The 23,802-nt window shown below is 45.7% G+C and overlaps 1 protein-coding gene across 35 annotated transcripts in view; it reads left to right on the top strand.

Annotated features, from left to right (window-relative positions):
• DLG2 (discs large MAGUK scaffold protein 2) overlaps positions 1-23,802 on the top strand; it is a 901,255-nt gene that overhangs the window by 787,654 nt on the left and 89,799 nt on the right. For all 35 annotated transcript variants that reach the window (XM_083436205.1, XM_083436206.1, XM_083436199.1 and 32 more), the window contains one exon: positions 21,196-21,310. In XM_083436205.1, the coding sequence (XP_083292331.1) occupies positions 21,196-21,310 (115 nt within the window). The remainder of the gene's footprint in view (positions 1-21,195; positions 21,311-23,802) is intronic.

Here is a 23,802-nt window from a genome sequence, read left to right as displayed (position 1 = left end):
TGCACAACCCATCCATGAAAATGCAAGTTGGGCATGCCAAACCGTAATCAGCCGCATTGTGCTTTGCTTCCCATAGTTATTTATTTCTCCATTTAACGCAGATTGCTGCGCTGGGTGGCATGGAGGTGAGGCTTGTTAAAAGGGTGCAGATCAGCCAACAACGTTGCGGTGCAAGGCCTTCCAATTAGCTGTGGCTTTGAGAATCTGGAGGCAGCTGCACAAGTAGGAGAAAATATATGGTTTCTCAGAGTGAATTGCTTTTAACAAGAGATGGCTGGTTTGCAGATTAATGCCGATACTCTCACTTTAATGGATAGGCTGGCAGTTTAAAGTGTTTGTTTGTTCATTTGTTTAGCTATAATGAAAAGCAGTGTCATCCAGCAGATTAAACAGCCTTTGCATTTAGATACAGGAGACAAGAGTCGACATATGAATCCGTCCTGTGCAAAGTCAAACTGTCGTTTCAAATAGCCTAGTATTGCCCACTCTGAATGGCAGCAGCTCTCCAGGGTCTCAGGCGGAGGACAGTTGTCTGATTCATACTTGGGAATCACACTTAGGAAGCTGCCTTATACTGAGTCATACCACTGGTCCATCTAGCTCAATATTGTCTACACTGACTGGCAGCAGCTCTTCAGAGTTTCAGGCAGGTGTCTTTCCCAGTCCTTCCTGGAGATGCCGGGGATTGAACCTGTGACTTTTGCCTTTCCAGGTGCTTTTTAACAGGAGATGCCAAGGATTGATGCCCCACTGAGCTTCACTCTAATTAAGATCTCCAATTCAGTTTTCGGGTTGAGAGCTGGCTTGTGCATGCATGCCATCATTCAATAACACATCCAGTTACTTATAGAATCATAGAATCATAGAACTGTCGAGTTGGAAGGGGCCCCAAAGGTCACCCCCTGCAATGCAGAAATCTCAGCTGAAGCACCCATGACAGGTGGCCATCCAACCTCTACTTTGTTGTTGTTCTTTAGTCGTTTAGTCGTGTCTGACTCTTCGTGACCCCATGGACCAGAGCATGCCAGGCACTCCTGTCTTCCACTGCCTCCCGCAGTTTGGTCAAACTCATGCTGGTAGCTTCGAGAAGACTGTCCAACCATCTCGTCCTCTGTCATCCCCTTCTCCTTGTGCCCTCAATCTTTCCCAACATCAGGGTCTTTTCCAAGGAGTCTTCTCCTCTCATGAGGTGGCCAAAGTATTGGAGCCTCAGCTTCAGGATATGTCCTTCCAGTGAGCACTCAGGGCTGATTTCCTTCAGAATGGATAGGTTTGATCTTCTTGCAGTCCATGGGACTCTCAAGAATCTCCTCCAGCACCATAATTCAAAAGCATCAATTCTTCAGCGATCAGCCTTCTTTATGGTCCAGCTCTCACTTCCATACATCACTACTGGGAAAACCGTAGCTTTAACTATACGGACCTTTGCTGGCAAGGTGATGTCTCTGCTTTTTAACCTCCAATGGAGAGTCCACAACCTCCAATGGATTCTGTTCCACCGTTGAACAGCTCTTAGTGTCAGAAAGTTCTTCCTGATGTTGTGCCGGAATCGTCTTCCTTGTAACTTATTGATTCAAGTGTTAACCTTCAGTGCAGGAGAAAACAATCCTGCTCCATCTTCCACATGACAACCCTTGAGATATTTGAAGATGGATATCATATCTCCTCTCAGCCTCCTCTTTTCCAGGCTAAACATGCCCAGCTCCCTCAACAGCAGGAAAGGGTTACAGCATTCCTGTTCTGCTTTGGAGCTTATACCATAGGTATCTCTTTGGCCCCTTTATGGAAGAAGTTGCTGAACTAGATGGCCTTTGATATAATCCAGCAGGACTGTTCTTACGCCCTTACTTTCACTTGGGGCAGATTCATATATGAATGTTTTTTGCCTGTGGTCTACAACTTTTGAGTAACAGGTATACACGCACGCACATGTATGTATTTTTCTTAAAAGACAATTGGCAAGCTTTCTCGGACACTGTTTGGTACCATAGAGAAGGGGCTCACCACGGAACAGGCACTGCTTTTTGTAAACACCTTATGGGCTTCAAAAACTGAGATTCTGTAGACTTGTGTCTTAGAATCATAGAATCATAGAATCATAGAGTTGGAAGAGACCACAAGGGCCATCGAGTCCAACCCCCTGCCAAGCAGGAAACACCATCAGAGCACTCCTGACATATGGTTGTCAAGCCTCTGCTTAAAGACCTCCAAAGAAGGAGACTCCACCACACTCCTTGGCAGCAAATTCCACTGTCAAACAGCTCTTACTGTCAGGAAGTTCTTCCTAATGTTTAGGTGGAATCTTCTTTCTTGTAGTTTGGATCCATTGCTCCGTGTCCGCTTCTCTGGAGCAGCAGAAAACAACCTTTCTCCCTCCTCTATGTGACATCCTTTTATATATTTGAACATGGCTATCATATCACCCCTTAACCTCCTCTTCTCCAGGCTAAACATGCCCAGCTCCCTTAGCCGTTCCTCATAAGGCATCGTTTCCAGGCCTTTGACCATTTAGAATCATTTGACCCTTAGAATCATTTGTTTCAGAGTGAAGTCTAGATGAGTACAGTGGTACCTCGGGTTACAGACGCTTCAGGTTACATACTCTGCTAACCCGGAAATTGTACCTCGGGTTAAGAACTTTGCTTCAGGAGGAGAACAGAAATTGCGCAGTGGCAGCGGGAGGCCCCATTAGCTAAAGTGGTGCTTCAGGTTAAGATCAGACCTCCAGAACGAATTAGGTTCTTAACCCAAGGTACCACTGTACTCTGATCGCTGGTGTAACACTGTTCAGGGAATGAGGCCCAGGGAGATAGGCAGACAGAGAAGCATTTGGTCTTATTTGAGCTTCCCCCCCCCCACCCAGTGGCGTAGCGTGGGGGGTGCAGGGGGGCCAGCCGCACCGGGTGCAACATCTGGGGGGGGCACTCGCACTCGCAGCTCTCTGTCCCTACCTGGCTCACCGCCCACTGTGGAGTGGAGAGTGCCAGGCGTGCGGTGCGGTGCGGAGAGAGAGCGAGGGACTATCTGGGGGAGGGACAGTGCAGGGGGGGCGCAAATTACTTGCCTTGCCCTGGGTTAGGGGGTGCAAATTACTTGCCTTGCCCCGGGTGCTGACAACCCACGCTACGCCACTGCCCCCACCCCTGTTTGTGCCCTGACATATTACCACTAAGTCAGAGGGCTACCACCCTGGATCAGGTCCCCTCTTGTGATGTAAGTGTGTGGTGAGAGCAGTCCTTTGGCACCCCCAAACACCCATGTCTTATCATAAACTTTGATGAGATGATCCTGACTTACTCAATGTAGTTACCTTCCCCTTTGGAAAAGAAGATTTCACTTCCTGTTCCCAAAAGCACAGAAAATGCTAGCAGGCCATGGGTTACAAGATCTGCCCCAAATCAATCTTAATTCTGTTGCCCCTTGTGCTTAAATTCAGTCACCTTGGACTGGGCGATATACTCAGTGGGCTCCGCTGAGATTTGGGTGTGCCAGATGTAAGAGTCGTTCGGCACCTCTGTGTGTCTGGTGCCTGCGATTATAAATAAAGGGTGACCTTCTCCACCCTCCCCAGTAAGGGAGGTTTAATGTCCATTATGAACCTCTGAAAATGCTGACGGATCCCTTAGGTGTAGAAGCATTATTCCACATTCCCGTCAGGATGATATTAAAAACCCATATTGCTTTACCAGCAGCTCAGCAAAAGTGCAGCTAAGGGAGGAAAGTTCAGAAGGCCGGAACAGCTCAGTCGAATCTCTTTTCATAGGGCAGACCGTTGAATTAGGTTGCAAATTTCAGTGAAATACCTGGGTGAATATATCCAGTTTTTCTCACTTTCTGATATTGTCTAAATCAGTTTTCAAAAAATAAATAAATCCAAACTTCCTCATGAAAATTAATCAGAACAGTTGTGCAAATTTCTCCTAATACTTGGTTTTTCGAACAGCTTAGTTCCCAAAAGGTTTGGCTCCCAAATGATCGAAACCCAGAAGTGAGTGTTCCAGTTTTCGAAATATTTTTGGAAGCCGAACGTCCGATGGGGCTTCCGCAAGCTTCTGATTGGCTGCAGAAGCCATGCTTTGGTTTCTGAACGTTTTGGAAGTCAAACAGACTTCCGGAACAGATTCCATTCGACTTCCAAGGTAAGACTATACATGCAATTGTATACAGTTTTACCTAATGTACGCATTTTTTGCAACGCAATTTCCCCCAATATAACACGTTTTTGTACTTATTTATTTTTGCTAACATCTTTGCATTAAGAGGTGCATTTTTGCACACAGTGCTTGTCCAAAGTGTAGCATTGTAGATTTGGATGAGTACAAGTTTTGAAGGAAGGCTGTGATTTGTTCCACGTCAACTGCTGAGGTCTTTTGATGGGGCACTGTGAGTATCCTGCATGCCCTCACAGGCTCAGCGGGCCTTTAAGGGGGGCCAAACCTTTAGTGTGGCTAGCCCTGCCCTGTGGAACTCCTTGCCAATAGAACACTGGCAGCAGAGGCAGTTTTAGGGTAGCGCCACTGCAGGGGGCGCCACTGGAGTTTGAGAACCCACAGTCCACCGCTGTTTGGCAGGAGTGATCCCTCCTTGTTCTGAAAACTCTATTATTCATACAGCCCTTTTGAATCCGAGATTCCTTGCCCAACTAGTCCTTTTGACGTTTCACTGCAATAGCATGTGTTTTGGTCTGTGATACTTTATAGGAAAGTGCCGTTCATAAATATTTGAAGTGCACAAATAAAAATAATGAAATAAATAAAGGAGAGCCCTGAAGTTGAAGCAAGCAAAGGCAGAGGGAAAACGGCCCATGTGCTGCAAGCTGAGCTCATCAAAGGCATGCCAGATTTTGGAACATTTGGGCCAGGTTTTTTGACCATCTGGCTGTTTCAGGGCTCTCTCCTCCATACCCCCTGGTTCACTCTCTGTTATTAGGCAAATGCTCTCCCTCTCCATCTGTGTGTTTGTGCATGTGTGTGCTTGTGTGTGTGCAAGGAGAGGGGAAGAGAGAGGAAGAAACTGGAATTTTTTAATTTTTTAAAAAAATCAATTTTTCAGCAGCAAAGCAGGTACAGTCGTACCTTGGAAGCTGAACGGAATCCGTTCCGGAAGTCCGTTCGACTTCCAAAATGTTCAGAAACCAAAGCGTGGCTTCCGATTGGCTGCAGGAAGCTCCTGCAGCCAATCGGAAGCCGCGGAAGCCCCATTGGATGTTCGGCTTCCAAAAATAGTTCACAAACTGGAACAGTCACTTCTGGATTCAGGAGCCAAAACATTCGATAACTCAGCTGTTTGAAAACCAAGGTACGACTGTACTGCCATTGCATTGCAGACTGACATGTCATGGGTGAGTGACAAAGCAGTTGCTTTGCATATAGGAGATCCTAGGTTCAGCTCCCAACATCTCCAGGAAAGCCTAGGAGTGAACCCTGACTGATCTCATGGAGAACAGCTTCCAGCTTGTGTCAGCATTACCGAGCTAGCTGGACCAAAGCATAAGGCATAAGGCAGCTTCTTGTGTTCATATGCATGGCCCATAGAATCGATTGCAGGTGAGTAGGGAGGAGCCATAGCTCAGTGGCAGAACATCTGCTTTGCATCCAGAAGGCCGCAGGTTCAATCCAGGTAAGGCTGGGAAAGGACCCTGTCTGAAATCCTGGACAGCTGCTGCCAGCCAGGATCATCGTTCTACCCAGGCACTGAGGTCCAGCTCCGAGGGCCTTCTGGCGGTTCCCTCGCTATGAGAAGCCAAGTTACAGGGAACCAGGCAGAGGGCCTTCTCGGTGGTGGCACCCGCCCTGTGGAACGCCCTCCCACCAGATGTCAAAGAGAAAAATAACTACCAAACTTTTAGAAGACATCTGAAGGCAGCCCTGTTTAGGGAAGCTTTTAATGTTTAATAGGTTATTGTATTTTAGTGCTCTGTTGGAAGCTGCCTAGAGTGGCTGGGGAAACCCAGCCAGATGGGCGGGGTATAAATCATAAAATTATTTTATTTTTATTTATTTTTATTTTTATTTTTATTTTTATTTTTATTTTTATTTTTATTGTCAACAATACTGAGCTAGATGGAGCAATGCTTTTGCCTTGGCTTCATGGGCAGAAGCAAAGCCACCTTCACACTCCTGCTGCTGGGGTCAGCAGCAGGGATGCAATCACGCTTCGAGCATCATCTATGTGATGGCTTGTCCCTCCTACGCCCTCCAGTTGGAGGACGGCTGCATGCTCATGGAGCTCAAGGAACCAAGGCAGCCTGTTCTGATGGATTATACTATTTATGCTGAATGTAGGAAAATGAATACAGGTGTTCATTGTGGACGAGTCAGTTCCGATGATTCGGTAAGAACTGTTTTCCTTTTTTGCCCAAACTGGGAGATTTTTGTCACACACTGAAAGGCAACATTTGCTGTAGCTCCTCAGACACTGAAAGGAAAGTCTCTCATTCTGCAAATATCAATATTCTCACTATGGATACTATAGATCGGGAGAGGGCAGAAGATAGATCAGGGTCTACTGGTTGATCTTTGTGAGACTGGCAAGGCTTTTAAACTCCCAATTTTTATTAATAACAATAACAAAAAACTTTCCCCCCACGTAATTGGGGTTAGGACTGCAGGCTTAATTTGCTTCCTACTGTGAATTTTTAAAACCAGTGGAATGCATTGTTCATTATTGTTCCTTTTACATTCAGATTAGTTTGAGTGTAATGTTTCAACAGACACAGACAGATGGCTATATTCGGAATAAAACAGGCATTAAAAAATAGAATGTTAGGATTAAAAAAAGAGGAGGATATTTATATGTAGTTGAGTTAGTTGCAGAAGTAATTTATACAAGGCCAGGACACAAGGATATAATATCAAGAGGGTGTTCTACATTGTACCACCCTGATGTCTGAGTGAGGGAAGTGAGATAGGATGAAAAGTTTATGCTGAACTGTGAAATCAAGATTGCAAGAACATCAATAATCCTAGTCCCACTTACCTGTGACTAAGACCCATTGAATTCAATGGGACTTCTGAATAGACATTGTTAGGATCGCACCCATAGATGGTTTGGCAATAGGAATTAGCTTTATTTTTAAGTTGCCGCAAGGCTCTCTGTTGCTTTTGCTGCAAACGAGAGAAGCAGGGCCCCACCCCTCTGAAATTCATTAACTTTGAAAAGGAACACACAGCTTATTTGTACATATCTCTTGATAGATGAGTTACGGATGTCTGTTGTATGCTGTGAGATACATAAAAACATACACATATATTTCAGCATCAGCGGACAGGAAAACAGAAGAAAGACAGCAAAATAAATAAATTGTAGTGTAATAGATGGTGGGAAAACACCAGATGAAATTGCAGGTGGAATTCAGAACATTTTGAAGCACATTGCTACATTCCTAGCCGTAGTTTGCCTATCCGTCCTATAAATTTTAAATACAAGCTCACCGTTCCTTTAACCTCCAGTATTTGACATAGCATGTTATGCCACTCCAGTTAATTAAACAATGAATTGACTCAACTGATTGACTTTTGTCTCTTGGAGTTTGAACCTTTTGGGGTTATGACATCAGTTCTTCACGCAGGGCTTACCTAAGAACATAAGCATACGAAGAGGCTTGCTGCTAGATGAGGCCAGAAACCAATCTAGTCAAGCATCCTGTTTTTCAAAGTGGCAGCCATATGCCTATAGGAAGGCTGGAAGAAGGATAGGAACCCTTCACACAGCGCGTCGTTGAATTATGGAGTCCTCTCCTACGGGAGATGGTGAGACAGGCAGCAACCTGGATTTAAAAGAAGATTAGGCAAATTCACAGAGGACAGGGCTATCAGTAACTACTGGCCAGAATGGTTACGTTCTACCACCACTGCTGGAGGGAGTCTGTCTCTGAATACCAGTTGCTGGAAATCAAAATCTCCCCCCCCCCCCAAGCTTGCTGGTGCCTCTCTTTCGTACGTAAAGGTAAAGGGACCCCTGACCATTAGGTCCAGTCGACTCTGGGGTTGCGGTGCTCATCTCGCTTTATTGGCTGAGGGAGCCGGCATACAGCTTCCGGGTCATGTGGCCAGCATGACTAAGCCGCTTCTGGCAAACCAGAGCAGCACACAGAAATGCCGTTTACCTTCCCGCTGGAGCAGTACCTATTTATCTACTTGTACTTTGAAGTGCTTTTGAAGTGCTAGGTTGGCAGGAGCAGGGACTGAGCAACGGGAGCTCATCCCGTCACGGGGATTCGAACTGCCGACCTTCTGATCGGCAAGTCCTAGGCTCTAGGTTTAACCCACATCCCTCTTTCATACATGGAAAGTGCTATATTTGCTACACAGTCACACAAACACTTGTACGTAACGTAGAGGAGGTTTGAACCTGCGTTCAGAGCAACATGCAAACGAGCCTGCAGGTAGACACGTACACATGCAGACAGACACAGGGACACACAAATCAAGCCTCCGCCCCTTTTCATCAGATCAGTCAACGAGATGAGAGAAAGGGTGATGACCATTCTCACTGAGGTGCTGGGCTGAGCAGAGAATCCAGCCCAGTGCTATGATGGGAATTCAGATCCCACGATCCCTCCTGCAATTTGCGCTCTCTTTGCCACCCCACACCACCCCCAAGTCGCTTTCAGACTACATCCTCGGCTGCTCAAGACTCCATATAGAAGAGCCAAGAGGACTGCTGCTTATTTCCACAAAGCTTCCCCACAAATTTATTTTTAATTAAGTGGTTGCTGCTCTCATTACTTAGTGTGTAATGAGAACTGGGAGGTATAAGAGCTTGGATTTGCATATTTTATGGCGGCTTGACACACTGCTGACAGCTATTGAATTTGTTGTACTTACTTCAAAGTCCGTGTGGTGATTTCAGCCCTGCCCAAGCTCTGTAGTAAAGTCTTTCCAGATTCGGCTGTTGATTCAGCAGCATGACTAAGGTGTAAGGATAATTAGCAAGTCGCCGGTTTTTCATCCCCTCCCATCTGTTCCTTTGGCTCTTTTCCTCGCTGCAGATTTGTACCAACTAAGCGCTTGATCCTACTACAGAGCTGTGGAAGCAGCTCTCCCTGGAAGTTAGTTCCAGACATATTTTTAAAGGGTGTGCTCGGCGCTTTTCACCTTTATTTTCATGTCCAGAGCTGGCCTATTCTAGGTGAGACTATATGCAGAACAGCACTGATTCTGCATACAGAAAACCCTGCATAACAAACCTTCCCCAAAGCACAGGATCCTATGAGGAAACACTGCATGTGATATTCTGTTGAGTATGCCCTTGTCTCACTTTCCAGCTAAAGCTTTAATTTCCTTGGTCAGCTTTTCTGAAAGTGCTATGGTGTAGTGTGAGCCAGTGTGGTGTAGTGGTTAAGAGCGGTAGACTTGTAATCTGGGGAACTGGGTTCGTGTCTCCACTCCTCCACATGCAGCTGCTGGGTGACCTTGGGCCAGTCACACTTCTCTGAAGTCTCTCAGCCCCACTCACCTCACAGAGTGTTTGTTGTGGGGGAGGAAGGGAAAGGAGAATGTTAGCTGCTTTGAGACTCCTTCGGGTAGTGATAAAGCGGGATATCAAATCCAAACTCTTCTTCTCTTCTTCCTCTATGGTCCAAACTTTTTGTTTCCATTCTGACATTTTGCTAATGTTCAAAAGAGTTCCAGTTTGGGGCAACAAGTTGTCTTGAGCTGCTTCTAAAAGAAAAGTAATAGATTCTTTGTATTGCAGATTAGGATCTTCTTTTTTAAAAGTTGTTGACAATTATAGCACTGATTCTGTGCTATTCACTGAACTTCACTGTATTGTGGGCCACTGTGCTGGTTTGCTTAAATTATTGCGTGCCACTTGCTACAATTATTATTATTATTATTATTATTATTATTATTATTATTTGTATACCAGTTCACAACATAATTATGTCACAGTTCCCTTCTTCTTTCCTTCAAAATATTTTCTTAGTTTTAAGCATCTGGAAGTATAGAGAAAACAAAAATCAAAGAAAGAAAGAAACCAAGAAATAAAAAATGTAAACTGTAAAACATTACAGCTTAGGAAAACATAAAGCTCTAGAGAAACAATATGTTATCAGCTAATATGGGGATTCCCTTTATAAGTAATAAAAGTGTGTGTTTCTACCAGTGAGTACCATCATTACTTAAAGTAAAAATGAGGTCACTTCTATTCTCTGATGAAGCTGTAGTAAGCAAATGCCATGGCCACAAAGTGGCAAATGAGTGCAGAAATTGAGGCAGAAATCAATCCTATCAGCCAGGGTGATTGACAGGTAACAGCAGATGACAGCACCTGTGTGGCAGGGAGGCGGTTTGCTAAAAATGGCCCCTTCTGCCATTTGGAGGGACTTTTGTTGTTTAGTCATGTCCGACTCTTCGTGACCCCATGGACCACAGCATGCCAGGCACTCCTGTCTTCCACTGCCTCCCGCAGTTTGGTGAGACTCATCTTAGTAGCTTCAAGAACACTGTCCAACCATCTCATCCTCTGTCGTCCCCTTCTCCTTGTGCCCTCCATCTTTCCTAACATCAGGGTCTTTTCCAGGGAGCCTTCTCTTCACATGAGGTGGCCAAAGTACTGGAGCCTCAGCTTCAGGATCTGTCCTTCCAGTGAGCACTCAGGGCTGATTTCCTTCAGAATGGAGAGGTTTGATCTCCTTGCAGTCCATGGGACTCTCAAGAGTCTCCTCCAGCACCATAATTCAAAAGCATCAATTCTTCGGCGACCAGCCTTCTTTATGGTCCAGCTCTCACTTCCATACATCACTACTGGGAAAACCATGGCTTTAACTATGCGGACCATTGCCTAATTAGATCCATGGGCCAGAGGTTCCTCAGCCCTGTTCTACGTGAATGAGTCAGAAGCAGCTTATCAGTTGGGGTGGAGACATCTTGCTGGCTTCCCAGCAGATGGGTCGCTGTTCCTTGCTGGGAATGGAGAGCAGGAGGGGCAAGGTGGCGGAGAGATCGGTACAATGCAAATGCATTGGCAGGAGCACTGGATTGGTTCTGTTGGCATGTTTGCACCACACTGACCTCCCCTCCACCTCATCCCTCTCCCAGGAAGCAACAGTGATTCTCCTGACCTCTGCTCCAACCAGCGAGCTTCCACCCCATCCATGGTCCTCCTCTCATCTTGCATATGGATGAGGTGCTACCCTAAACTTCCTCCAGTCTTCAGCATGCTGGTGTTGTGGACTGCACACCAGTTAAATAAACAGGATTTATTTATTCTTTTCTTCTTCTTCCTAAGAGCTGTCCCACATGCATAATAACAGTAATAATCAGGGCTTTTTTCCCCAACCAGAGCTCACCTCTCAGGTCGGCGCCATTTCCATTCTAAGAGAACAAGGGAAAAGTTTGTGGTGGCTATTTCTAAAAAAATAGCACTGGTAATTGTAATTTTTTTATTTAATTTTATTTTTTATTATTATTATTAGGATCAAAAGGGAAGGGGCTGGATTTTGAAAAACAGCAACTCTGAAATTATACTTATTTATTTATTTTTAAGGTAGATACAAGGCAAAATAGAGTTGTCAACATTTCCGGCATCCACTGTAGCTATGCTCTGGGTTCGCAATATATCAGTGCTTAGACATTGCTAGTTATCATTTATCCCCATGCTGTGAAAAGGGTTGCCTGCTGATTTCTACAAATCAGGTTGCTGTTATCAGCATGATAGCAGACTGGCCTCCCCCATCAGCTGACCGCTGGTGCTTACCACCCAACAGATTTCCATTCAGGACAGGCAAGAGAAGAAATAACCTCCGCATATTAGAAGTACGGAGAAATGGAAGGCCGCTGCACGTTTGCTCAACCCTCAACCTGCTCAATCTTCTCGAGGAAATTAAAATATTAATTAAAACAGGTCTCTCTTGGGCAAGCTTTCTCAGAGCCTTGGCAAACAGAAGATCTTGGCATCGTTCATAGGGCAGCGCTGGAGGCCAGCTAAGGCTTAAGATTCTAAGCTCCCCTGGAGGGGAAGCTTGCATGGAGTTGAGACCACACAGAAATCGCAGTGACAGAGAAGATCAGCGTCAGCCTCTAGTGCAAAGACACGTTGACAGGGGGCAGCAGATATGCAGAACCCTGACAGGCCTTCAAACACAACTGGACACTGGCAGAGAATCCTTTGGCCGCCTCCGCCTCTCTCAGGCTCCACTGCCCTTCAGAAGTATGGCACAGCTGTTACCTCAGCCATTCACGATGGTACCCTGGAGGAGAAAGAAGCACACTCAAAAATTGGTTACAGCTGACGCTTGGTTTCTCTTACACATTCCTTTCCACGTTAATGCTATTTCAAAGCATTTCTGAAAAGCTTAGCATCTCAAAGCGGAAGGCAAAAAAATGCAGAAAGCAAACAGGAAAGCAGCATCGCAAGGGGAGAGGGGAGATGCAAAACACAGTGTTATAAAGACAGATGAAGACAGGTTAACAACAAGGTCTAGTCCAGACTCTTCCAAGCCCTACCTTGAGCTGCTGGGAATTGAACCTGGCGCCTTCTGCTCTACCACTGAGCTACCTTCCTTCTCCAACACAGGTGAAGGTCCTGTGTGAGTGTCTGGAGGTAGTTGGAGGATGGATGGCAGCTAATGGATTGAGGTTGAATCCTGACAAGACAGAAGTACTGTTCTTGGGGGACAGGGGGTGGGCAGGTGTGGAGGACTCCCTGATCCTGAATGGGGTAACTGTGCCCCTGAAGGACCAGGTGCACAGCCTGGGAGTCATTTTGGACTCACAGCTGTCCATGGAGGCACAGGTCAATTCTGTGTCCAGGGCAGCTGTTTACCAGCTCCATCTGGTACGCGGGCTGATACCCTACCTGCCTGCAGACTGTCTCACCAGAGTGGTGCATTCTCTAGTTATCTCCCGCTTGGACTACTGCAATGTGCTCTACGTGGGGCTACCTTTGAAGGTGTCTCAGAAACTGCAATTAATCCAGAATGCGGCAGCTAGACTGGTGACTGGAAGTGGCCACCAAGACCATATAACACTGGTCCTGAAAGATCTTCATTGGCCAGATGGGTGGGGTATAAATAATAAATTATTATTATTATTATTATTATTATTATTATTATTATTATTATGCTTCCTTAAGCTACACGGGCTTACTAAAGCCAGCTTCTTGCGTCTAAGATTGCTATCCCCTCAGTCCAGTTAATTATTTTCAGTGGGTTTACTCTGAGTAAAACTAGATGAGTGTGCCCAGAGAAGTGCACACAAAAATAAGAATTCCAATCAAACACCTTGAAAAGAATCAAAACTTCAAAATTTTAAGAGAGCAGTAAAAAAACAAAAAACAAATGTTCACAATGACTTTAAATATCCCTGTTGTAGTATCTGTTGACATCATTGTGAATTCATAGGTGACCAGAGCACTGAATCAGCCTTGACCTTGACCTTGGTGATCTGAAACTTCAGTTTGTCCAAATTTGTTGAGTGCTCTGTAACCTGATTCTGTTTGTGCAGGCCTCTGTGTAAACACACATCCTGCAAGTCTTGAACAAATAAGGTCATGTTCTATTTGAAAGACAGTTTCTAAAATAAAGAGATTTCCCTCTACAAGAATAATGACGGAAAGACAAATGTTGAGCGATACACATTTTTTAAAAAACCTACATCAGAATGGAACATCAATGCCGTTTCCACTGGAAAGATTCATAGCACAGTTTTAATGGGAAAGATTCATAATGAAGACACTAGGCTCCTCTTGGTGTGCATCTTTCATAGAAACTATATATGGATTTTTCATTCCGTAATTTCCTATCTATATTCCTTCAAATTCGGCCTCTTTCTTATAGAAGCATGGTATTACACCTGAACCCTCCCTGAACTAGTAACCATCTTAGAAGTGGGGGAAATGCCTTAAACCTTTGTTGATTAGTTTGAGGGGGGGAAACAGTTTGTGTCTGTGACAATAGTAGTGAAATGATTTATTTGATGCTAACTCTGAGTCTAGTTAGCAGTGCCTCTTTAAAAAGCTTTTATCATTAAAATTTTCTCTGGGATGTCCTAGCTTACTAAATGGAAAGTGTTGTGTGTTTTTTTACAAGAAATAACATTTTTTAAAAATGACCAAGACACCCAAATCTGTAGTCTGAAGTAGTGTAATCAACGATGGCTTTAGCAGAGCATGGGTGTGACACTCCTCTTTTGTTTATTGAAATATTTCTAGAGCATACTTTCATTTTTTTAAAAATAAGCAGCACTTATGTTCTCTGAGCTATAGTGAACCGTAAGAATTGTTTCCCAGAGTTCTAAATTTATTCACCATTCAAGGCATATATATTCTTCCCTTTCGCCTCAAAAGCTCCTAGAAAGACTTACAAATCTGTAAGGAAAACACAGTCTCTGCCCTCAGGATCACAAAAGACACAGCGTGAGAAAGAAAAAGTGGGGAGGAAGGAAAGGGGAAAGAACTGACTTAGGCAAAAAAAAAATAATTATTAATGCCACAAAGCTCTTGTAATGACCAGGCTGTTTTAAAAAAAAGGTTGTAATGACCAGGTAATTCAAAAAGCAGGCATTTAGGAAGGGAAAGGAGAATGTTAGCTGCTTTGAGACTCCTTAGGGTAGTGATAAAGCAGGATATCAAATCCAAACTCTTCTTCTTCAAACTCTTCTTCCCCTGTGAAGTAGCCTGGTGACACAACCTGGAAGCGAGTGCAATGCATCCAGATTTTGTTGACCTTACATACAGTGGCGGAGCTTCATGCTCCGGCACTGGGCAGTGGAGAGCAGGTGGGGGTGGGGCTGGCACACGTCCAGGGGGCATGGCGCGCTGCCCACAGGAGTGTGGTATCCAGCATGGGCGGGTGGGGCAGCCACAATGGCACCCCACTGGGATCTCGCTGCCGGGGGCGGTGTGCTCCCCCCACACTCTTCTTCCTCCGCCACTGCTTACATAGTGGGGCCTTAGCTTTTTGGGTCCTACCTGGAATCAGCTGGCTCATCATTGCTTCTGTTAAGGGAGGAAATACCATCATCTCCTGAGCACAAGAACATGAGGATTTCTGTTGGGTCAGGCCAAAGGCCCATCTAATCCAGCATTCTTTCCTCAAAGTGGCTACCCAGATGCCCCTGGGAAGCCCGTAAGGAGGACCTGAGGATGCAGATAAAGCTGGAACTTGTTGTCTCCACCTGTCGTTGACTCTGGTTCCACCTACTCTTGGTTTCCCTGCTTTCAGCCCTTGGGGCTTTCCAACTGGACACCAGCCACTCCTAATGAGAAGCTATGAAGCCCCATAATTTATCTGGCTTAGCTCCGGAAGCTTCTTCACCATACCAGGCAAGAACTCACCTTGCCTTCTGAGCCAAAGAAGAATTTTGGGGGATGGAGTTCAGGAGAAGAACTTTTATATTAGAGGTGAGCTCAGCGACACCACTAGATACAATTCTCCTGTTGCCACTTGGAGAGCATATGTCACAGACTCACCAGCTAGTTACATATGCCGTGTAATTTCCCACTTTGTAAACAGTTATCTATATCTACTCCGATTTAAGAGACACTCGAATTAAGTGGAGATGTGCTGCATTTAGAACAGCGCTGCAGCAAACGTTCTCTAACTTCCATACTTGATGGTTTCAAAGTAGCACATTCAGCTGGGGTGGCGTTGTGTCCTGTTTCGCAGAGGGCAGTCCTTTGTTTGGAAGCATCCTCTGCTTGAAGGGTCATCTGGTCCAAGCTTGGTTTAAAGGCAAAGGGCCATCTGAAGAGAGAGCAAGAAGGGTCTTGACGTTGTACAATTCTTCTTCTTCTTTGGCAATCGCTCATATCCGAGTAAGATTGTCTTCCATAAACATGGTTTTAACAATAATTCCGTAAGTGACTGTGGAGGCAAATTATGGATCCACACGTCCTTCCACAGTGCAGACGTTGGTTTCCGGGCAGGAGTTGATCATGGTGAGGGTTTGCCAAGCGTGCCTTCCTCTTAGCACGTTTCTCCCTTTCGTCCTGAGTTTGAGTGTCTTCAAAGCCCATGACACCTTTGAGAAAAGCTGTTCTCCAATTGGAGTGCTCGCAGGCCAGTGTTTCCCAGTTGTCAGTGTTTATACTACATTTTTTAAGATTTGCCTTGAGACTGTCTTTAAACCTCTTTTGTTGACCACCAGCATTACGCTTTCCATTTTTAAGTTCAGAATAGAGTAGTTGCTTTGGAAGACGATCATCAGGCATCTGCACAACATGACCAGTCCAACGACGTTGATGTTGGAGAATCATTGTACAATTAGCAGCACCTAGACAGTGCATTAGGGACGCGGGTGGCGCTGTGGGTTAAAGCCTCAGCACCTAGGACTTGCCGATCGAAAGGTTGGCAGTTCGAATCCCCGCGGCGGGGTGCGCTCCCGTCATTCGGTCCCAGCGCCTGCCAACCTAGCAGTTCGAAAGCACCCTCGGGTGCAAGTAAATAAATAGGGACCGCTTACTAGCGGGAAGGTAAACGGTGTTCCATGTGCTGTGCTGGCTCGCCAGATGCAGCTTGTCACACTGGCCACGTGACCTGGAAGTGTCTTCGGACAGCGCTGGCTCCCGGCCTTTAGAGTGAGATGAGCACACAACCCTAGAGTCTGGCAAGACTGGCCCATATGGGCAGGGGTACCTTTACCTTTACCTTTAGACAGTTCATTGAGCCAGCTGGTCCCCACTACGGTCAGACCTATGGTTTTTCTCCTTTCTAATTTGGCAGCTATATATCTAAATTAACATATTCAGATCTGTGCCCTCTTTGAGGACCTCCCTGGAGCTGTCAGGGGTTGAACCTGGGACCTTATACGTGCAAAGCAGATGCTGTCCCACTGAGCTCCAGCCCTTCTCCACGAACCATTTATATTACAAATGGGGAGACTGTGACCCTCCAGGTGTCATTGGACTCCAACACAGGTTTCCCAGCCCTGACTTACACGGATCCAGGAAGAGGGAAGAGGAGGTGGGAAAGAGGGGGAAGAGAAATAGCAATTTGATTCAATCACTAAAATGCGCTTTGTCATCACAGGGTTATGCATCTCACTTCCCGCCCTGCACCTCCATCAGATATCCTGTGCTTTTAATATCTTGGTTTGGGATAAATTCAGAAAGCAATATCGCTTTAAGTGGGTGATCCTGTCACAAGATCCTTCGGCTGCTTCAGTGGCTAACTCCCTTCCCACGCTGAAAAGAAATCGGCTTCATTATTTGCAGCAGGAGTGGGCAGACTTCAGACTTGCAAGATCATCTTGGGGTTTTTTAATTAGAGTCCTGAAGTCCGCCAACTGGAGAAGAGTGGCTCTGCAAGGCTAAGAATGAAAGAATAAAAATCCTTTGAGCACCTGCTCAGCTCAGGCAATTGTGATCAGGGCTGGAGGCGAGAGAGTTTGCATTTAACGGTGAACTTGCCTAATTTTCACGTTCTAAAACAATATGTACACTAAAGCACAGCCATCTTTTTGAAATTCACACTGAGCTGTACTCGAGTTCTGGGTTTAGGAATTCTGCACCTAAATGCCTATCAGTGGGTTCAGAGTTGCAAAATATACAACTGTCCCTTTGAAGGATCAACCTGATGCTCAGTTCTGGACATGCCATATGAAACGGTGATTTGTGCAATTGTTCAGAGCCGGTTTTGCAGATAAATGTTCTGACCACGCAATGCCAGATAGGAGAAATAGCCTTGAAAAACAAAGTGAATACAATATGCTGCACAATTGTGGCTCTTAAGACATACTGTATGCCCTGTGTATTAGTGATGCGGATCCATGTTGCGGAAATTTCAAATCCACTGTTGCAAAGAGGTATTCCAAATGTGTGGTGTCATGCTGATATAAGAAGGAAGAAATAATCTTGAAGCTCGAGTGAGAGGTTTTGCACATCCTCAAACAGAAATGCAGTCTCGCAGGGTGTATCCACGTGAACTGGGCTGGGCGTGGGTCTAGAGCAAAGAAATACTGTATTGCTCAAGTTCATGTGGGAGTTCAATTCTGCTCAGAATGGAAACTGCCGATCATCTGATGCTGCATTATCCAAGACTTAGCTTTTTGATCTTACTCCTCACTCTGCCCATCGGAGTCTAAATATAGATGTCAACTCCCACGTCTACTTGCATGGAATTTCTACATTATTTATTAAAGAGAAAGGCTGTGCTGAAAATGAAAGTTCTTTATATAGAACTAAAGCTAGCTAAGCTAGCTAGCTAGAACATCTGCAGTCAGGGGACAAGGTACAGACAATGAGCCACTTCAGATGTTACAAAGAGAGTCTTCTGGAAAAGAGTTTCAAGCTTTCTGTAGAAGTGAAGTTCGGCTCTTAAGACTTTCAGAATGAGAAAGAGTGAAGGACTATTCTCTCTTTGCACGTACAGGCTAGCGTGAGGAAGGTGGTGGCCTTGGTGGTGATGGGAAGAGGGCAGTCTAACAGTACATGCTCAAGAGTACTCTCTTCATGAGCCTTCAAATAAAAATGTTCTCGCGTGATACGTTACATAGGAGATTTGTGGACAGAGATCCGGAGCTGCCATCTGAACCTGGAAATGCTGCAGATGGTGAAAAAGTAGGGGGCAGAGGAGAATAGGAATTTGAAATCATTGAAATAGTGTAGCTTAGAACAAAGCCACAGGGACGCAGTTGTAATTGTGGTGGTCAAATTTTGCCAGTTATGGGCTAATGCAGTGGTTTTCAACCAGTGTGCTATGGTACCTTGGGGTGTCTTGCATGATGGTCAGGGGTGCTGTGGGCAGCACTGGCCTCTGTCCCTCTTTGACACCTAAGCTGTTCAGGAACCAAGGTACCACTGTACTGATTTAGTACATCTCCAGGCTAGTGGGACCAGGGTGGGGCCAGTGGACACGCCACTCCATGTAGCAGGGAAGTGATGGGGAACCTGCTGACGGAGAGGTCAAAGGATTGCAACGAAAGCAGAAACAAAAATTGCTGGTGTTTGCTTATGCCTCCCATGTCCTATGTCCGGAACGGAAATCAGTGCAGCAAATTTGATCGGTATTTCCCGCGGTTGCTTTTGGTCTGCAAATGATATGTAGTCGATCACGGCTTCCATCTCCACCACCCACCCACCCCAGTATGCATTGCATTGCCTTTTCATTGAAATGAACGGGTTGGAATAATGTAATGACAACGTGATTTATGCATTTAGTTAGGTAGAGTGTGTAAGTTACTTAATCTCTCCACTTTGGTTCTTTCCTGCGGTCATTTAGTCAGTGTGATATCAGGGAATGTTACCTAATGTGATAAGGAAGAAAATATGAAGACACAGAGACTTTGTGTAGTGGCTGTCAAATCTCAAGCCAGCCTCACTTAGATTTTACTGAGTTGTATTTTCAAGCTATGTTCTCTGGCATCCTAGATGGACAATATAACAGGGTACCGTACGAAGACACACTCTGTATATGTGAGCAACCACAGGCGGAAGACATCTTGCACAGTTTACTACATTGCCCACTGTACATTGGACCCAGGAGGCTTACCATTCTCCGTACAGAAAAGATCATAGAATCATAGAGTTGGAAGAGACCACAAGGGCCATTGAGTCCAACCCCTTGCCAAGCAGGAAACACCACCAGAGCACTCCTGACATATGGTTGTCAAGCCTCTGCTTAAAGACCTCCAAAGAAGGAGACTCCACCACACTCCTTGGCAGCAAATTCCACTGTCGAACAGCTCTTACTGTCAGGAAGTTCTTCCTAATGTTTAGGTGGAATCTTCTTTCTTGTAGTTTGGATCCATTGCTCCATGTCCGCTTCCCTGGAGCAGCAGAAAAACAACCTTTCTCCCTCCTCTATGTGACATCCTTTTATATATTTGAACATGGCTATCATATCACCCCTTAGCCTCCTCTTCCCTGCAGAGAAGGTCCTTTGGCTTCTTAGTGATGTAAACACTTCTTAGTGATGTAAACACTTCAGTGGCTCATAAAGTCACCATTTTTTGCTTTGATGGCCAAAAAAACCAGAAAGATGACCCTGGACAGTATAGCATTGAACTGTAAGGGAGACACAGAGATCTAAATAAAGACCTTTATATGTAGCGTGACACCCCTTTTGCTTGTCTTCTTTTTTATTCAGATTTGTCACGGCCAATGGCTGGCACAAAAAAGTTATTTGGATTGGATGTAGTGGCTGCCCATTTGGCTTTCATTTACTGCAGAAGTGATCCTGAAGAAGATGCAAAGTAGATGTTGCAACAATGGTCCTCCATCAATCTCACATTTGGACTGTTTTGCCTGCAACAGACCACATAATCTGGTTGCACTAGCAGGCATCGGAAATGGGAATAGCAAAGACTTTGAGGAAGGCTGCAGTTCCTTACTACATGGGGCTGCCCCACATCTAGGTGGGGCTTCATAGAAGTGAAGTGTGAATCAGTGATGGCTTCATAACCACCAGAAGCTTCTCTGACAGCACACGCCTATATATTTCTCCCACCTTTCCCCAACAGCCAGCCTAGGTAGGCCAGTCTTGCCAGAGGGTCACAAGCTGAGTGCAACCACACACTCCTTTAGGCTCCCTTTAGCCCCAGACGGGGGTGTTTCGTGGGGGTACAAGGCAAATATTTAGGAGAGGGGACAGAGAGAGCACCCAGCCTTTCTGCCTCTTTCCTGAGCCTTGGAGCTAGAGACTGAATCAATTAAGGTAGCAATAGACTGGAGATGGGGGCTGTGAATGGGCAGAAACAACAGATTTTCATGGATGTTGAACTAGAGGGGCCACTGGCCTCATTCAGCAGGGAGCTTCTTATGTTCTTGTGTTATTTCCCCCACACTGAATGCTGGAATCGTTGCTTGCTGCCGTCCCTATTTTTAATTGATGTCAGATCTTCATTAGTGATTACAGCTTAATATGTGATTAGGTCTTGATTCATTGCATCACTTAATTGATTAGTCCATTAAACTTTGCCGTTACACCGCTTTTATCATGTGCCTAGCCAATTCCAGTGTGATATTTTGCTGGAGGTTTTAGTTAGCCTTTCCTTTCATGGCAATTGCTGTTTAGAAGCTTTGTATATCTATTTTGTTTTTAAACGTGGTGGACTGTTCACATTCTTCTTAATGACCTTAAATATGCAGACTGATCAATTGGCCCAGATTCTTGGCATGTGGTCCGACCTTATCATGATCACAGTCTTCCATGTTTAATCAGTCTCACTAAAAGAAAAGGGGGGGTGTAATGATGAGCTGGTGATTGCTAAGGGTTCATTAATTGATTGATCTATTTGCATTATTTTTCAGAGTACGCTCGATTTGAGGCCAAAATCCATGACCTGCGTGAACAGATGATGAATCACAGCATGAGTTCTGGGTCGGGCTCCCTGCGAACCAATCAGAAACGTTCCCTCTATGTCAGGTAGGGATGCAATATGACAAAATGACCAAAAAAAAAAAATCAGCAGAGAAAATGGAACTAGAGAATTGAACTGATGGAGAATGAGGTTGTCAAAGGGTACTGATCATCATCATCATCATCATCATCATCATCATAGCTTTCCATGAGGCATCCCAAAGTGACTTATAATATATACTACTTCCAGTATCAGAGGCAGTATGTTTAAACAGAAGAGTGCTATTTCACTTCCAAGAGTGCTTGTGAACGTTCAATAAGCAGCTGGTTGGTCATAGTAGGAGAGAGCATGGGCCTTTGGTCTGATCCTGCAGTGCTCTTCATATGACAGTGGCAAACAGCATGATTACGTTTTCTCTAAATGGCTTGGGAACCCAAAGAAGGAGTGCTTCTTTGCTTATAGGTCTGCCCATGTGCCAAGATCATAGGAATGCAGGGATCTGACTTATAGGGAGTCAGACCTCTGTCTTTAGGACAACCAGTGGTGATCTGCCTGTCACCTGCAACCTGGGGACATAGCTGCGTGCTGGTCCTGAGTTTGGCCGACCCACCAGCCCTTAATCCCAAGGACTCTTAAGAGGATGCCCTGTGGGGCTATGCAGGGAGCTCACCCGCTAGTTACAGCCCTTGGCTAATGCACCACCAGAACCAGTTATGATATGATGGAACACTGTGCATAAGATGGGGACAGAATGCTATGAATAAGGCAAAATGCCAAGATCCCAGGTTCCATTCAGGGTAGAATTCCTCCTCAGCCCACAGCAACCAGATCCATCGTAAATAGAGGCCACAGGGTGGGGTGCAGAGCTAAACTAGGAAGGCAGTGATGAACGCCAACTTGGTTGGCTTTGAAAGAGGATTGAGCAAACTCATGGATGCTATTAGCTTCTTGCCACGATGGGTATGTTCTCCTCTACAGCCAAAGGCAGCTTCTGTTCACCAGCAGCTGGGATTCTCATAGAGGCTCTGCATTGGCCACTAATCCCGCTTGATGTATTCTACCACCACAGCTGGGGGCTTCTGAATAGCATTTGCCACACACTACAAGAGTAGGATTACCAGACATCCCCAGTTCCCGGGGACAGTCCCCAGATTTGCAAATCTGTCCTGGACAAATTCCGTCCCTGGAATGTCCCTCAAATCAGAAATCTGTCCCCGGGAAATGTGGCAGCAGCAGCCTCAGCAGCCCGGAGCCAGCCTGTTAGCGCAGTTGGGTCTGGCTGGCTTCAGGAGCTGCTCGCTGCCGTGGTGCCCACCATTTTTCCTGTGCCACGGCGCTAACAGGCTGGCCCCTCCTGGGCAACGGCCACCTGCCCATGACTCCCGATCCTCTCCTGATCTGTCAAAACAAAGGGGGAAGGCTCGGGAGTCACAGGCACGCGGCACGCCGTTGCCCAGTTTTTAAAAAAACTCTGCGCATTTATGTTTCACAGGGTGCGAAAGAAGAGCTTTGCACCTTTATACAATATGCATGTGTGCTTGGGCCCAGGGTCTTTTGCCTCACCATCCCCACTACTGACTCCCTGTTGCTACTCAGCTTCAAAAAAAAAAAAAGTGTCCCCGGATTCATTGAAAACAATCTGGTAACCATATACAAGAGGGGCTGGTGTAGTTCCACAGAACGAAAAATTATGTATGTGTAAAGAGGTTCTTTTGAGAGAAAGGAATTAAGAGCTTTGACATGCTTTATGGTTCTCTCACTTTATGCACAAACTCTGGGCAGTTTTGATGAGCGGGAGGGAGGCAGCCCCCAGTCTTTCTTAACAGCAACCCCCTCCTTAAGTACGTCCATTTCTCATTTTCCACCGCTCTCCGCCCCACCTCCATCTTGAAGACTGCAAATTGGAGGAAGGCAATTTGTCAACCCCCTAGTAGTGGTGATTGCTCATGGTGGAACTAACTCAGATGATGACCTTACAAAGATCCAATTAAGCATGGGCTCTTAAGAATATGTCGGCATGACAGGGAGAGGGAAATGAGGATGCCCCGCTGGGAGGAAAAACTGCACCTCGGCGTGTGGCTTAATGATCTCAATTTGGTTTCTTCTGGATGCGAAGGGTCAGGAGAACTAATGGGGAACTGTTCTTGCAAAACATCTGCAGGGCAGTCAGTGCACTGATAGCTGAGTGATGCTGTATGGAGGGGGCATGGCAAAAGTGCTGTGGGGGATGTACAGCGATGGTGGGCATTATTGCCTCTAGGAACAGATAAGATGTGCAGTGTCCAGGAGAGAGTAGAAGAAGAAGAAGAAGAGTTTGGATTTGATATCCCGCCTTTCACTCCCTTTAAGGAGTCTCAAAGCGGCTAACATTCTCCTTTCCCTTCCTCCCCCACAACAAACACTCTGTGGGGTGAGTGGGGCTGAGAGACTTCAAAGAAGTGTGACTGGCCCAAGGTCACCCAGCAGCTGCAGGTGGAGGAGCGGAGACGCGAACCCAGTTCCCCAGATTAGGAGTCTACCGCTCTTAACCACTACACCACACTGGCTCTCACAAGAG

The sequence above is a fragment of the Podarcis tiliguerta genome (assembly GCF_965153285.1).
Source record: "Podarcis tiliguerta genome assembly, chromosome: 4".
Lineage (NCBI taxonomy): Eukaryota > Metazoa > Chordata > Lepidosauria > Squamata > Lacertidae > Podarcis > Podarcis tiliguerta.
Note: the sequence above shows the minus strand (reverse complement) of the source record. Positions and strands in the feature narration are given on the sequence as shown.